This window comes from Gopherus evgoodei, chromosome 1 (assembly GCF_007399415.2).
Source record: "Gopherus evgoodei ecotype Sinaloan lineage chromosome 1, rGopEvg1_v1.p, whole genome shotgun sequence".
In the NCBI taxonomy this organism is placed as follows: domain Eukaryota; kingdom Metazoa; phylum Chordata; order Testudines; family Testudinidae; genus Gopherus; species Gopherus evgoodei.
The window spans coordinates 249,323,685-249,339,328 of record NC_044322.1 but is presented as its reverse complement, the minus strand read 5'-3'; the positions used below and the strand labels follow the sequence as shown (position 1 = coordinate 249,339,328).

Sequence of the window (15,644 nt, the reverse complement as noted above, 5' to 3'; positions counted from 1 at the left end):
TTTTATTCTTCAGGCTGAAAAGGCCTTGTCTGTCCCGAGGGATCCCTGCTAACTCTGTTCCTGTCCCCCTTGCCCTCTGCAGGAGCCTTGCTTGCCTCCCTCTCTTGAGCTGCACTCCCTGGTATCCTGTCAAGTGCAGACAGAGCCTTCCCGTGTACTGAGTGTACAGTCACTTCCCACCTCTTTGCTACTCCTCCATTCAATGATTGTTCCACCCCTCTCCCCTCTTTGCCAAATTCTTCATTCAGGCTGGCCAAGATGGGGCACAGTTGCAGCTGTGAAGCAGGACACACCAAGATTGGAGAACTAGGTAACTGCTTGAAGTGGTGTTCAGGGCTGCAGTGGATAGAATCCACCTTCTCCCCTTAGTGAGCACAGGGAAACTCTAGAAAACAGCCAGTCTAGCTGGGAAAACACCATTAAAATTGGTCCCTTTCCTGAGGGACATCTCAGCCAGGGATCCAATGTCATCACGCTTCTAAGTTAGAAGAGTCTATAAACCACACATTAGCTAGCTACTTTGGACCCTGCTCCTGCAAGCTGTTCTGCATGGACCATCCCCTTGCCTGCATGCAGGGGACCCACTGATGTTGCTGAGGGAGGGGGCTGTTGCGCAGAGCTTATGAGAAAATAGAGGCCTCAGTCTGCATAGTATATGGGTGTATAGAACAATGTCCTTTCGAAGTGCTATTCAGAGCACACTTATCTAGAGCTGAATGCAATGAGAAAACACAGACCTCTTTCAATAACCGAACAGAACCATGTTCAAGATCTGTTCAGACCATATTGCCTTTATAGGAACTAAAAACTAAGCCCACATGACCTTAGTATTTATAAACATGTATCCTTTCAGCAGTTTCCCATAACCAAAAATATGACTCCAAAATGAGATTCATTGCTGATGGGCAACACTTTAATCTTTTTCTTTATGCACTGTATAATGGTTGGAAAGAACTGATATGTTTAAGTTAATATTACAGATCTATCTATTCCATTTTAACCACATACTTTCCATGGCCATGTCAATTGCCTTACATTTGGGTCAAGACTCCTTTCCAAAGACAGCAGAGGAAAAATCCGAGGAACATGGAGAGCCTTCTCCTGGCTGATGTGTTGCTGCCACTGTGTGGCTGGATAAAGAATCATCCATACAGTATGTCTAGTGGCAGAATAAAGCAGATCTCTCTCTTCAGGAATTTATTTAGATCTGAGACATGGGCAAGCAATACTTGTCCATCTTTTGAGATCAATTACTGGGAATTGTGGAATTTCCAAGTGTTTGAACTTAAGGCATGCTAAGGGGTTAGAGATTTTTATACTGCTATGAGGAGGGAGGATGCAGGGGAGAACCTAAAACCATTTAAGTAAATGGTCTTAAGTTAGTTGTCATTTCTTTTACTTTGAAGATGCAAGCGCTGCAGTAGTCGCCACTAATGACTTGGAAATAGTACTTAGTAATATTGTGGGTTTACCAGTAACCCAAATTCTGGGATAACTGAGGGTCAGCTATATCTTCTGTTTATGCAGTTGCTCCTGTATGGAGCTGCAGAGCTGACTGCAGGGTAGGGCAGGGTCCAGTTGAGTATTGACAGGGAGAAGTAAAAGGAGGTGAAATTGTTGGAGCTGACTCCATTAACTACATCATCTCTGCCAGACCTCCTCCAGCCCAGACTTCAGAGCAGACCTTGTCTCGTATGACTTCATTAAGCTTTTTGTAGAGGTGCAATCCCTCTGACCTGAAATTATCTGGAGTTTAGGATGTTTCCCCCGAGACCTCCATGGTTCACCTGTATTAGAGATAATGTTTGTACTTCACAGTCCAGGAGACACAGACAAGGCTTTCATCTCGGGGGCCAAAAGACCAAACACATAAAGGCTATGATCAAGGGTCTTGAACTTACACTTGATCTTAGCGCTGAGGAGCCGAGAAGCGATACTACACTGTTTCCCTGTACAGAGAATAGAAAGGAACTGTAGTATGAAAGACAACATTGCAGTTGGTAAATGTTGACTCAGTGGTGACCGTGCTGTCAGAAACAAAGTATTCTTTGATCGATAATTTGAGTCCAAAAATTAATTTACTTGTCCTCATTAAAATTATGGGATAGAGTTACACTGCTCAGCGCCAAACCTGGCCTACTCTTGAAAATGTGTTTAATTTGCCTCTTTCTCTGCTGCTTTTTGAGGGGTGGATGAATCTGGCATATAATATGACTCTAATCTCCCAACCCCCTTTTAGTGACCTGTACCTCCTCCCTTCCCCTCACTCCTGCTGCGTTGGGGACTTACTTTTGTAAATGTATCATCTTGGGAAGCACTGAAGGACATGAAGGAGGTAAATGTATTATCCTGCATAATTCCCCCACACCGGCAAGTTTGTTTCATAATAGGGTTCTAAATGGTAAAATACTCCGTGTTGCTGCAGTGATTTGAATTTGAAGCTGATTGTCTTCTGTTGTTTGGAGCTGCGTGTCGCTACAGGCCTTTAAACTTGTATTGGGCTGCAGGCTTTGCAGATAAATAGTTACACCACTTCTATCTTTCTATTTCTAGATAGAAGAACGAGCAGAGTTTTTGAACAAATCCGCTCAGAAGAGGTAAAGCAATAAACTGTGTAATAGACTAAATCAAAGCAGCAAAGTGTTTGAATTGTAGTAATCACTTCTGTTTTCTCCCCTTCAAACAGTGGTGCTAAACCCACTCACTCTGCAGCAATTGTCTCCAAGATTGACAGCAGACTTGAGCAATACACTAGTGCAATTGAGGTAAGTTATTACCAAATTTATATGAACCCAATTAGTGGTGGTGGTTGGGGAGCAGGCCTTAATCAGTCAAGGTTTTAGTATCCGAGAAAAGCAGGGAGCTTCATCACAGAGCTGCTTCTGATGAGGCTTCAGAACAAAGTGGTTCATACAAGGTTTGAATAAACATTCAGAGGTTTATCTGACTCAAATCTCAGAATTGTAACCTCTGTTGCTACTAAATATTCTGTCTTCTCTAACCTTAGTGGCTGTTAACTTGTAGTACTTTCCAGATGAGTCTCAAACAGTGCTACTAACCTTTAATGAATTGAGCCTCAGCATTCCTGTGTGTTGGGTACCTACCTGTTTTCCTCAACAACCCATCTGTTAGATGAGGCAGAGAGGAATGACTTGTCCAAGGTGTCTCAGCAGCTCTCCGGTAGAGTCAGGAACAGAACCCACATCTCTGAACTTCCAGCTGTGTAGTCTAACCATAAGACTGTGCTTCCCTCTTCATTGCTTGTAGCACGTCCTATTCATTAGGCTGGATGGTGGGCAGCACTACATAGGATGTAGTGAGCCTTGTCACGTGATAATGTTAAATCAGGGTATGGCTACATTTGGAATTTCAAAGCGCTGCCCCGGCAGCGCTTTGAAGTGTGAGTGTAGTCAGAGCGGCAGCGCTGGGAGAGAGCTTTCCCAGCACTGCATGTAAACCACATCCCTTACAGGTGTAGCGTGCAGCGCTGGGAGCCGCGCTCCCAGCGCTGCTGCCCTGATTACACTGACGCTTTACAGCGCTGTATCTTGCAGCGCTCAGGGGGGTGTTTTTTCACACCCCAGTTGCAGCGCTGTAAAGTGTGAGTGTAGCCAAGGCCTCAGTCTTGCATCTAGCACTGAGCTTAATGAGGATAAACAAAACAGTAGTTCCTAACTTACTCTCCCTCCTGAGTTTCCACCTAGAGCTATATACCCAGTTCTCATTTCCCTTTTCCACTTGACTGCTGTTAGTTTTAAAGAATCAGTACATATCTGTCTTACAAATCCACTCTGACCCTTTTGTCCTTATGTAAGGCACACTCTCCGAGCATGCAGACTTTGGTTCGACTCCTCAAAGTGTGAATGGGTGAGGGTGGGGCTGTGGCCCCATCCATCTGTAGCAGCTAGTGGAGCTCATCCCATGCAGCAGGGAGATCAGGCTGTGCCATTTCAAAGGGTGTAGCAGTGGCTATGATCCCAGATACACTGGATCGGCTTGTCAACTAGTGTAAATGGTGTTGCTCCACTGACTTCAATAGAGCTATGTTGGTCTAGACCATCTGAGGATCTGGTCCTTAGGACATAAAGCTTGGACATTGCTCTACAAGGGAAGGGAAGTACTGCACAGCTCTCCACCAATGTTACCTGTGCTTTCCTGCCATAGTCTGGCCCTTAACTTCTGGTGATGGACTTCCCTTACAGTTAGAGACACAAGGCAACTCCTTCAGCCTCTACCTGTCAAAACCCTCCACTCTCTCAAATCCCTATTCTATCATACTTGTGAATGTTGCCAACAAAGAAGGAATTTTGACTTCCATTTTGGTAACCCTGCAGAAGTCACACCTTGCAGAAATGCTTGACTGTTGGGCCTTTGTGATAAACGTCAGTTATAGGGTTAACCTGCCAGTACAAGACAGAGGAGGTTGGTCACACTGGATGGTGTATCAGTCCTTTACAGCTGCTTTCTTGTTTATTTGTGCTGCAGCCAGAGGCAAATCTGCAGAAGGAAGGGGACAAATGGTTTCAGAGTTACAAGCCAAATGAAACTATGGGTCAGCTGTAAGCACTACTCTATAAACCTCTATACCATTGGCCACAGCTTGCCACAAACCTTGTAAATCCATGTGTGCAAAATCTGCATGAATGATAGGCCAGTTCATGAGGAGTGCACTGACTTGCACAACTGCACTTCAGACAAGTGAGGTTCTTTGCTAAGAGTCTATCTTTAATTTGCATAATCCATCAATGGAACTTCATTGAGTTTTAAAAATATATGTATCCAGTATTCTCCACTGACGCCCCAGAACTCTAAAACACATTCAGCACCAGGGTCTTAGTTCTGATCACTAACTAGCGTCTGTCTATTGCAGGGCACAAAGACTGCAAAACCTGCTAAGCCAGCACCCTCTGACCTTCCAGTCCCAGCTGAGGGTGTCCGCAATATCAAAAGCATGTGGGAGAAAGGGAATGTCTTCTCATCACCCTCTGGGCCAGGGACACCAAATAAGGTACATATTCCTATTTGCAGGTTTATATAGAAGTACACCAAGGACTTTCCTTATATCATTACTTACATGAGTAAACCTTACTCCTGTGAGCAGTCTTGCTGAAGTCAAAGACAGATGGTGCTCAGCATCTTGAAGAACTTGATCCTCAAAGACCCAGCTACCCATATAGCCTACAGCAGTGGTCACCAACCGGTAAATCATGATCGACTGGTCCATCATGGAGCCTCTGATAGTGGATCTCAGTCAGTCACTGAGACTGAGATCCACTGTCAGAGGTGCCATGATCGACCAGTTGATCATGATAGGGTTGCCAATCCTCCTGCAGCCAAACCAGGATATCGACCTTCTGCCCTGTCCCCACGCTGCTCCCGGAAGTGGCTGGCATGTCTGGCAGTGGCTCCCATTGGCTGGGACTGCAGGGAATGGGAGCTGTCATAGCAGTGCCTGCAAGCAAGGGCAGTGCACAGAGCCACCTGCCCCTTCTCCCCCACTCCAGAACCTGCTGCCAGATATGCTGGCCACTTCCAGGAGCAGCATGGGGATAGGGCAGGCAGAAAGCCTGCCTTAGCCCCATGGAGCCGCCTGAGGTAAGCGGCGCCTGGCCGGAACCCAAACCCCTCCTGCACCCTGGTCCCAGTCCGAGCCCCATCCCACACCTCCTCCCAGAGCCTGAACCCCAATCCCCAGTCTCCTCCCAGAGTCTGCATCTGCAGCCCCTCCTGTACCTCAACTTCTGGCCCCAGCCCAGAGCCCCCTCCTGCACTCCAGCCTCCTCGCAGAGTCCACACTCTGCACCTCAACCCGCTGCCCCAGCCCTAAGCCCCCTTCTGGAGCCAGCACTGCACACCCCTCATGCACCTCAATCACCTGCCCCAGCCCTAAGCCCCCTCCTGCACCCAAAGTCCCTCTCAGAGCCCCCATCCTGAGTCCCCTCTTGCACCCCAGCCCTTTGCTCAGCCCAGAAACCTTCCCACACCCCAAACACCTCAGCCCCAGCCTGGAGCCCACAACCCCTCCCATACCCCAACCCCCTGTCCCAGCCCAGTGAAAGTGTGTGATGTGGGGGAGAGCAAGCGACAGAGAGGGGGAATGGAGTGAGTGAGGCAGGGTCTTGGGGAAGGGTGTTTGGGTTTGTGTAATTACTGTTTTTACATTTTCTTTGAAGTAGCTCCTGGGTTGCACTTAAATTCAAAAAGTGATCTGGTGCTTATAAAGGTTGGAGACCACTGGCCTGCAGAATAACAGTAAGACTATTACAGTAGGACTAAGAGGGAAACTTATTGGGATAATAGGGTTAGTTAAGAGAGACTCACTGAAACAACATACTTTGACATCTTACACAGCTGTAACTGGGGGGCTTAAGCCATGTACAAGAAAGTTCGGAGTTGTGATGTTTTTATTAGGTCAAATTCTACTAGTAAAGTTACTCAGGTTTTTTTAAAAGCATCGCTGGAATATTTAAGGTTCATATCTTGTCTGTAAGTTCATAGGCCAACATTTCCTTCTCACAAGTCAATGTGAGTCGAAAGCACTCCTGAAAATCAGGCTGTGTGTCTAAATATGAATTTAAGCACTTAACGATATGCACCAAAGTTTGAAAACTTTTGACCATATGTTTTAAGAAATTCTATTAACTGTGGGTGATTTAGGTGTGACTTTTATTGCACTGTATTTCAAAATTCCAGTTTTTTTAAAAAACTGGATGAAATAATTTCCTAGTCATTCGTCTGTTTAGGCTAAAGATCTTGTTTTTAGAATTTGGAGTGGGGGCAGAAGCAGCACTGGATGCTCAGGGATCGATGAAAGCTTTATGAATGCTATCCAGAGGGTCAGTCACATGATTACTCTGTTTGCCAGCTGAAGGCTGTATCTCAACCAGAAATAGTCTCTAAGGGAAATTCTTATTAACCATGGGTTTTGCTTTTTTTTTTAAAGCCCCAAATCATAGAGCCCTTAGGCACAAGTACTCTAAAAAAGCTGATTTGAAAATGACTGCTTTGCAGGAAACAGCTGGACTGAAGGTTGGGGTGTCCAGTCGTATCAATGAATGGTTAACTAAGACCCCAGACACCAACAAATCACCTGCTCCGAAACCTTCTGTAAGTAAAACTGCAGTAACTGGCTTCTGAATGATGAGTTTGCATTTGTCAGTGGGAGAGAGATAGGAAGTAAATATAGTAGGCCAGGAAGTAGATGGCTCCTTGGAAGGAAAGGTGGTGCATTCTCTTTCCTCAGAGGCTTGACCTGATAGAAGCACTAAAGTTGAGAATTTATGGATGACTGTAAGCGAGACTCGCCGGGGCTCGACCCTCCCGGATGAGGAGGGGAGCCACACCGGTCTCGACTTGTCATCTGCGGGTCTCGGTCTCAGGACTGTCGTCCACCGCGCGCGTAGTCAGTCCCTGTGGATAGGACCGGGCAGTGGTACAGTCAATGGGGGCCCGGCCCTGGATTCGGGCGGGCACCAACACACAGTTGATTAGGAGCTCAGGCCACCTGCTGCAAGGCTGAGCAACAATATACAGTCAGTTCGGGGCTCAGACCTTCTGCTGCAGGGCTGAGTAACAATACACAGTTATCCCAGCTCCGGCCCTTTGGTTCAGGACGGGCTGGCTGGAGTGCGGGTTGCTCGGGCCCTTTGGGACAGGACCGAGCAGTGGCACAGGCAAAGGGGGCCCAGCCCTTAGTTCAGGCGGGGCACCAAACACAGTTATAGAGGCTCAGATCCTCTTGCGTCAGGGTTAGGCAAACACACAGTAGGCCTAATGGCCTCCTCAGGCCAGGGGGAGGGGGATTCTGCCACCCGGCTATGGGTGGCAGGGGGAACGCAGGCCCACCCACTCCACTGCGTCCCAGCCTGGGGCCCTAGTAGCGGTGATCACCGCTGCAGGTGGTCAGTGGGGATCCTGACCGCAACACACTGCCATGGGTATCGGGAGGTCTGCAGCCTGACTTGGATCGGCTGCTCCCGGGCTACTTCCAGTATCCCCCTCCGAGCCTACCTGGTTCATGGGATCAGCTTCAGGGACGTCCCACCACATCGGCTCCTCACGGCCAGGGCTGGGCGGTAGGTCCGGCAGCTCCTCTGGGAAGTCCGGCCAGGCCTGTTCTGGGGGGTCCTCGGGGCCGCAACAAGGGCGGGGCGGCTCCGGCAGCTCGTCGTCGTAGCGGGGAGGTTCTGGCCAGTCCGGACACCGGCCTGCGGCCTCAGCAGCTTCCCAGTCAGGAGCTCCCGCGGAAAGGTCTGCTCCTGACGGTGGCTGGGCTCCAGCTGAGCGCCGGCTTTTATTCTTCCGGGTCGCTGCTTGACCCTCTGGGGGGCGGGACTTCTGCTTCAAGGCCCCACCCCTATGGATGATTGACAGGGATCAACCCTCCCGGATGAGGAGGGGAGCCACACCGCCTCGTTACAATGACGTTATCAGAACAGCTCTCACCATCAAGCTGGTGCGTCCTTGGAAACTGCATGGATGGATGCGCTAGAAAAATTGTGAGGGGTCATGTTGCAGAGGAGAATGTTAACTTGGAGCTTCAGGTGTTGCACCATGAATCTGTAAACAAACAGTCATGACCTGTTGATGAAATATTTGATGGTTTGCCTCCAAGAGGAACTGGCAAAGTATTGAAATGCCCAAACTGTCAGTATCCTAAAGGTACCTTGGTGTAAATGAGACTCAGATCCTAAAGTGGTAAATATACAAGTAGCACATCAGGCTGTTATGTTTAAGCTGCACCTGTGGTGTTTGACTATATGCTGCCAGACCATATAGCTTTTGGCTAATCTGAAGGAGAGGAGCAGCAGAGTTGTGGAAAGCTTTCATGTCCCTGGATCTGCCTCCTTGCTGTCCCCCAGCCCCCAAATCAGTGAAAGCTGCAAGTGTCTCCTCCTTGTTGCCATAGTAATCCCTAATGTAGTAACTCCAGGAGCCGCTACTACATGGCTACAGACCACTATCCCAAGTGTCTTTATTGCTCACCTCTCCTGTAAGAAGCACCTGGTCCAGACCACTGATGGCTGCCTTCACTCTAAGCTTCACAGAATTTTCTATTCAGCTGAGAACAAGGGCAGCAAGCTACAAATGAAGGAGGAAGGAAAAACAAGTCCTTCAGCCACAGCCAAGTGGGGCAGGGGAAACAAGATAAGAGGGGTTTCAGGGAGGAAGAACAGAAATGGACAATTCCAGTCCCTGCATTAGGAGATAATGACACATATTGTAAGGCATGGCAGGGCTAAGGCCTCCATTGGATCATATTCAATGATTTCTCTTATTTTGGTACTTTATAAAAAGAGTCTGTTGTGCACATTGTGTGGTATGTTCAGTACAAGTCCAATTGCTTTCCACATCACTGCTAGCATAGCATGTGCTTTTGATTTACACCCGTGTTGCCTTCAGTAGGGTTGCTTGGAGTTGAGTGGTTGCCCTTAAAGCTCAGTATTTGCTAATGGTTACATGGTAACTGAGTTTAGCAGTGTCTGAATAGAAAATAATGGTGGTAGCTATTTAACAGTGACCATGGTAAATTGGCACAGAATCTGGTTCTTGTTTTTTGGATTTTGTTTCTTTTCTGTAAGCTGAGCATTAATAAACAATGCAGAACTAACCACTCCTTTCCTCAATCACATCTTTCTCTCTCTCAGCGGATTGTTCTCTTTCCTTTCAATATCTCTGTTTGTGTGGACTTCTGCAGATGCCTTCCTTCCTTCTATCCTTTTTGGATTTGGGGGTCTCTTTGCTAAACTGGTCAGGTAAATCATTTCAAAATTCTTTCAAGGTATGATATGAATGTAAACCCAAATCCGTTAATGCTATTAGGATAAGCCAAGGGGAAATCAAGACAGTCTCAATTCCCAAACCATCTTTTTCTCTCCCTCTTGCACACCAGGATCTGGCTGTCTTTATTTCATCTCCTAAAATTCCTCCAAAATGAAGTTGAGAGGACTAGGCATGTGTAGACGTGTGCCATCAGTATTTTTGCGCTGGTCTTTTGGAGATTGAAATATGCTCAGCTGTTATCATAGCCACTTGCTATATTGTTCTTGCTTGGGTGCAGTTTTAATGCACCCAACACTGTGCCAGACCACACCCCAGAGAAGTCAGACTATAAACTGCTTGCTGCTGTTTAGTACCTGGGAGCTCTTCCTTCCTATTGCAGAGATCCTTGTGCACAGCAAGCATGTCTGCACTGGGGATGGCAAGAAGGATGCTGGGAACAATGTAGAACTTACACCTTTCATGAGGTGCTGAAGGTTTATTTTTCCCTGGTGGGTGTCTCTCACTGCCTGTTATCCTGGCACTTCAACTCCATGCTATGGATTTAGAGGCTGTAGTTAGAATTCAAATGGACATAAAGAATGGTTTAGGCATCTTGGGCAGATTTATTGTAATGTTGAGCTTCTTCTAAATGGTAAAATGTTTTGGTTCTGTGCAATCAATTGCAATATTTCAATTCAGCTCAAACCTACCTGAGACTTAATATTTCCTCCCCAACAGAAAACTGAAACTTTTCACCAAAATTGAAATTTTTCAGGGGAAAAATTTCACATACCAACCTTTACTGTCCCTTTGTGTGAATATATTACAATAAGATCCATCTTAGCAGAACCATAGATTGACTTAGGTAAAATTTTGTATTACAGGGATACGTATATTGGAAGATCATGTAAAGTGTCGTGTATCTTGTTACTTGAAGAAAAATGCTGTGTGCTTAAGTTATTTCCCCTGTACTTGTGTAAAAAGAAAAAAATTACACACAGCATTGGGGCTGGGCAGTGACCTCTGTTTTTTTAAGGTATCACAGGAGATCAACTACTAGCTTATAACTGCTGGGTAACCAATCCTTTGGTTTGGAAGTGAAAAATACATATTTGCTTTTTACCACTTTCAATTTTCTTCTACTTTGTATAGTATTTTAACACAGAAGTAAAAAGCATATAAGTAACTTATGAGTAAAGATACTGCAGGCCAAGTTCTGCTTTCGGTTATTGTACATCTGTGAAAACACATTATGAATGGGGCTTACGCAGGCATAATGTATGGATATTTCTATGGGAAGTTACAATACAGCCTTTACTCCACTTAAATAAAACAAATCTGAACTAGGTTTTTATTTTTTTTTTCTATTCTTTGACTCCTCAAAAAATAGGATTTAAGACCAGGAGATGTATCCAACAAACGTAATCTCTGGGAGAAGCAGTCCAATGAAAAGGCGACCTCTCCTTCTAAGGTAATACCTCTTCTATCCATTGTAGAGAGAACAAAGACACTGAGTGAGACTTTCAGAAGGCAAAGTGTCTAACTCTGATTAGCATTCAGTCGAAGTTGGGCACCTAATTGCCCTTTGTGCCTTTTGAAAGTCTCCCCCTTTTGTCTATAGTATTAGAGAAAATTCATCCATTAATGTTCAGTGAGTGAAAAAGGCCTATGTACCACACAGTTCAAAATAGGAACTAAGTATGTGGTGCATAGACCTTGTGTTGGCCCTTTCCACAGAGATGAATTTCTTTCCACTCTAATGTGGTTTTCCTACATTCCAGCTTTCTTTAATGGTCAATTTATTATGGATTTTTTTTTGCACTGCAGGTAACAGCTATGGGGAAAAAGTCAGAGACTAATGGTAAGTGTTGTAATTTGTACTGTACATTAAATGGAAGCGTGTGCACATTTCATACAGATGCACCCAGCTTTTAAAATTATGCCATTAATGGTGGCACACAAGAAATAACTTTTTTGAAAGGAAAAGGAATAATTAATTGCCTCAAATCATAATTTGACAAATATTTTTGGGTAATGAGCACAAATCTTCCTTTTGGGATGGCTGTTCTCTAGCCCTATTTGCAAAGCATTGTGTGAATAATACATCTCGTGTGTTTTCTGTAGCTGCAGAGACCATTTGAACTGTTTGAGGCCCAAAGGATAAGACTGTCATTTTACTAACACTCCCAGGTGTCAAACATCTGGGAATAATCCTTTCAAGGTCTACAAATGGTTTTAATCAAAACTAGTTTAAAAAAAACCCCAAAATGCTGAGTGAGGCTAGTGTTGCAATATTATTTCACTGGAAATGGAAACCCTGAGGACTGAAAACAAATCCATAGGATGACTCTGAACAGTACCATCAGCCACGGGTGAAGTCTCATGACAAATCAACATGCAGTCACTTGTTGACTCTTAAATTTTGATCTCATGAGTTGCTGAGTGCCCTCCATGCCCCAGACTTGAATTGGAGTGGAGTTCAAATGCTCTCAGCATCAGGCCGTCTCTTGCTGCATCAGTGCCTGGGTACCTTCTCACAGCATAAACTACATTTGGTATTTCCATTTTGACCCTATTTGAATCACAAGTTTAAAATAAATTGTCTGAGAGCTATGCTGTGGCTGTGCTGAAGGGAATTAGCAAAACCTCTGCTAGCTCTTCTGTACAGGTGATACTTGTATTCCAAAGCTCTCCAAGGAAAACCAGGTGGAGGAAATGAGCCTGGGTGGAAGAGGAGTGAGGGAAGAAGTGCTCTGTTAAGTAATTAAAATTGATCAGAAGCTCATTCAATAGGAGTCCCTTAAATCTGTGATCCGTATTGGGAACAAAACAATCGGTCTGTGAAAACAGACTTAAATGGGGGGAAATAGTGTCCTTTCTGTGGGCTTTTCTCATCAGCCCAGTATTAGAAATCCATCTTAGAATAACACCTGCAATGTTTGCAAAGCTCTGGAAGATAAAATGCATTATATACACACTAACCTTCATATCACTCCTATTAGGTGGGTCTTATTCTTAATTACAGTGAAATTAAGATGGGGCTTTTCACAATTGCTTAGTGTTGGCCTCTCTCTACTCCCATGGAAATCAATGGCAATTTTACCATTGACTTCCCTGGTAGCAGAGCTAGGCCAGCACTGAGCAGTTTGGGCAATACCAACCTAAATGGCTTACCCAAAGCCATGTGTGGAGAGACGGTCAGTGTAAAGAACAGGGATGGATCTCCTGAGTGCCAGTCTCCCCATCCTCAGATTTAGTAGGCCATGCTTTCAACACTTGTAGAATAATTTCCTTGTTCCTGGGGATTGGAATATAGTGGTTGAACAGAAGTGCTGAGGCAATCTGTCTAGGAACAGGAGCTGCAGACAAATGATTCAGGAAATGCTGTAGGAAGAACATGATGTATAATTCTCCTTGGAAGGGTCACTATGCTCTCTGCAACTGCTCCAGAGGCGAGCAAGTGTCTGTATGAGATCCTGTCCATCCACCCTTGGGGCCATGGAGCACCTCTGTGTGCTCTAGCTAGCCACGCAGCCTAGTAGTAGGTGTGTGTTGTCTTGCTCCTTAGCAGGTGCTCTGAGGTGAAAGGGCTTGAGGCAAGTTGATTCAGAACAGCCCCCTCTATATTGCTAGAGATGCATCTGATTTCAAGCAATCTTTAATCATTCTCTCTTTCAGCAGGGTTGAGACAATTTGAGAAAGAACCCTAGGAGGCTACTAAAGATGCTGGACCAACTCATTTTGAAAAAGTGCTAAATTGTCCTTTTTATATTTATGTTTATTTACCAAAACGTCTTTTTTTGCATTATCCCAGTTAAAACCATGTATATTAGCACTGTATTTAATAATCAGTCTAGATACTCATCATAATAGTACTGCCTTTGCACAAGAGCCTTTATTCCTAAAGAAACCCATGCTGTGAAATACTCTCCTACTGATAGTCATGACTATGTATCTGAACAGTGATTTCAACTGGCGTAAGAGGTCAACCCCCAAATGCATGCAAAGTTGAATTACTTCAGAAAAGTGTGCAGTAAACCCATAAAAACAGTGGTTACTTTTGGAATACAGAAGTCTTTTTCTGCACTTTAGACTAAGGCATGGAAAAAATCTTTAGTTGACAATGTAATATTTTCTGTAAGTTGCCATGTCATAAATACTGCATCAATAACTTGTTTAAATTTATTGTTTTATACTTTTAAGTATCAATTTTTTCATTCTAGTTTAAGTTAATACCTTTAATTTGGATGATTGTTAGCTGACAGCGGTACTGATACTCTATTTTTGTTAGTGATTAGTAATTGATTGCAATATATACACATAGCTTTACAAAGTTTAGCTTTAAGGCACTACTAATGGTAGACTGCTTTAATACATGTTAAAGTATTATATTTAGTAATGAATGCACATAATTAGCCGGTATCACAGCTTTTAAAAGTCATACACTTTTCTATAGTAAGATTTCATAATTTTGCCATTAGAGGTATGGCAAGATGAGTATTAAATTTTTTTAAAATGTAAGATGCCCAGTAATGGGTAATTAAAAAAGAAAACTATAGTTTTAAAGAGGGGAAAATAAGGGTATAGAGGATCAAAAGTAGATCACTTGTATAAAACATCCTAGTTTAATTTATGTAAAACTACCATCATTAAAAATTTAACACAGTTGGAGCTGAAATGACTGTACACTAAATCTTGCCATTCATCAGTGCCGTATATTAAGTCCACCTAACTACTCAAAGTGAAGTAAGCCTCTAATTATGATGTTTAACTATCTCCCAAAGCTCTTATTTACAGATGTGGTGTTCGATTTGTATATAGTAAACACAATGCTATAAGTCAGCTTGGTTTGAATTTACATGCCATAAGGTTTAGTATTTACATCCTACAGTATATGGGTGGAATAAACTAGTTAACTGAAGTAGCCCTAAAATGCTTAACAGCTTTCTGCATTGGAACTACAGTGAACTCCTCCTTCATCACTACTTTTATTTACAGCATGTTTTTTGTAGCAGCTGATTTTTTTTAATTAAAGGGGAGAACATCATATTTCAATCCAAAGATGATCTCCTCTGCTTAGCTGAAACATCTTGTTTACATATTGAGATGCACTTGGCTATCTGTAGGGGGCAAAACTGTGCAAACAATGGCTGCCATTTTTTCTGAATTGTCATGTTTTTTGTCTTGGGTTTTTGTAAACACTTTTCTCTGAATCTTTCAAATACATTTGATAGCTGCAATAAAAATGACTTGTTCAAAAAATATACTCTGAAACTGCACCAATAATAAATGGAATATTTCCATCAACAGTCCCTGTTTGTGTAATGATTTAGAATGCATCATTTGTAAGTGGGACAGTGGTGTTTTGACATAATGCTAATGCATTGCCAAAATGCAGCAAGGTGAAACTCACAAATCTATCAGAGATGTGTACATATAGTAGACTGACAATCTTCTCAACCTGTGATGTAAAAGTTCAGTGGTTTGTTTGTTGAATGAATCTCTTAGCAAAAATGCCTAAATGGAAAACTTATGATAAAGTGGAGTAGAACACACCTACAATAAGTATTGATTTAATTGTGCAGTCCCTTGCTATCTTGCTTTGAAAAGCATTTTGTATATGAAACTGGAGTTGTTCCTGCTTCAAAAATTGGGATTGTGGCTGTGTAGATGATCCTTCTGAAGCCCCATGGGGCCCTTGATACAGACAATGAAGAATCAATAAGCTGCAGAATTTTTTTCCTCTGTGACCTCAAGGTTTTCTCATAGCCAATTTGATAGGCTCCTAGCACAAACTTCAAATTCTAAGCAGCATCAAAAGAATGTGAGAGACCCTACCCTAGGGGGAATTTAGAGCCCCAGGAAGATTCAATTGCAGGCAC

The 15,644-nt window shown here is 43.9% G+C and overlaps 1 protein-coding gene across 6 annotated transcripts in view; it reads left to right on the top strand.

Annotated features, from left to right (window-relative positions):
• The window catches only part of CALD1 (caldesmon 1), a 255,607-nt gene extending 240,535 nt beyond the window's left edge, over nt 1-15,072 (top strand). For 4 of the 6 annotated variants that reach the window (XM_030542558.1, XM_030542593.1, XM_030542568.1 and 1 more), the window contains 7 exons: nt 2,554-2,597; nt 2,687-2,765; nt 4,871-5,008; nt 7,012-7,107; nt 11,153-11,233; nt 11,590-11,623; nt 13,441-15,072. In XM_030542558.1, the coding sequence (XP_030398418.1) occupies nt 2,554-2,597; nt 2,687-2,765; nt 4,871-5,008; nt 7,012-7,107; nt 11,153-11,233; nt 11,590-11,623; nt 13,441-13,472 (504 nt within the window). In that variant the 3' untranslated portion in view covers nt 13,473-15,072. The remainder of the gene's footprint in view (nt 1-2,553; nt 2,598-2,686; nt 2,766-4,870; nt 5,009-7,011; nt 7,108-11,152; nt 11,234-11,589; nt 11,624-13,440) is intronic. The other 2 variants (XM_030542577.1, XM_030542600.1) reach the window with 2 other exon arrangements.
• Nucleotides 15,073-15,644: the final 572 nt, after the last annotated feature.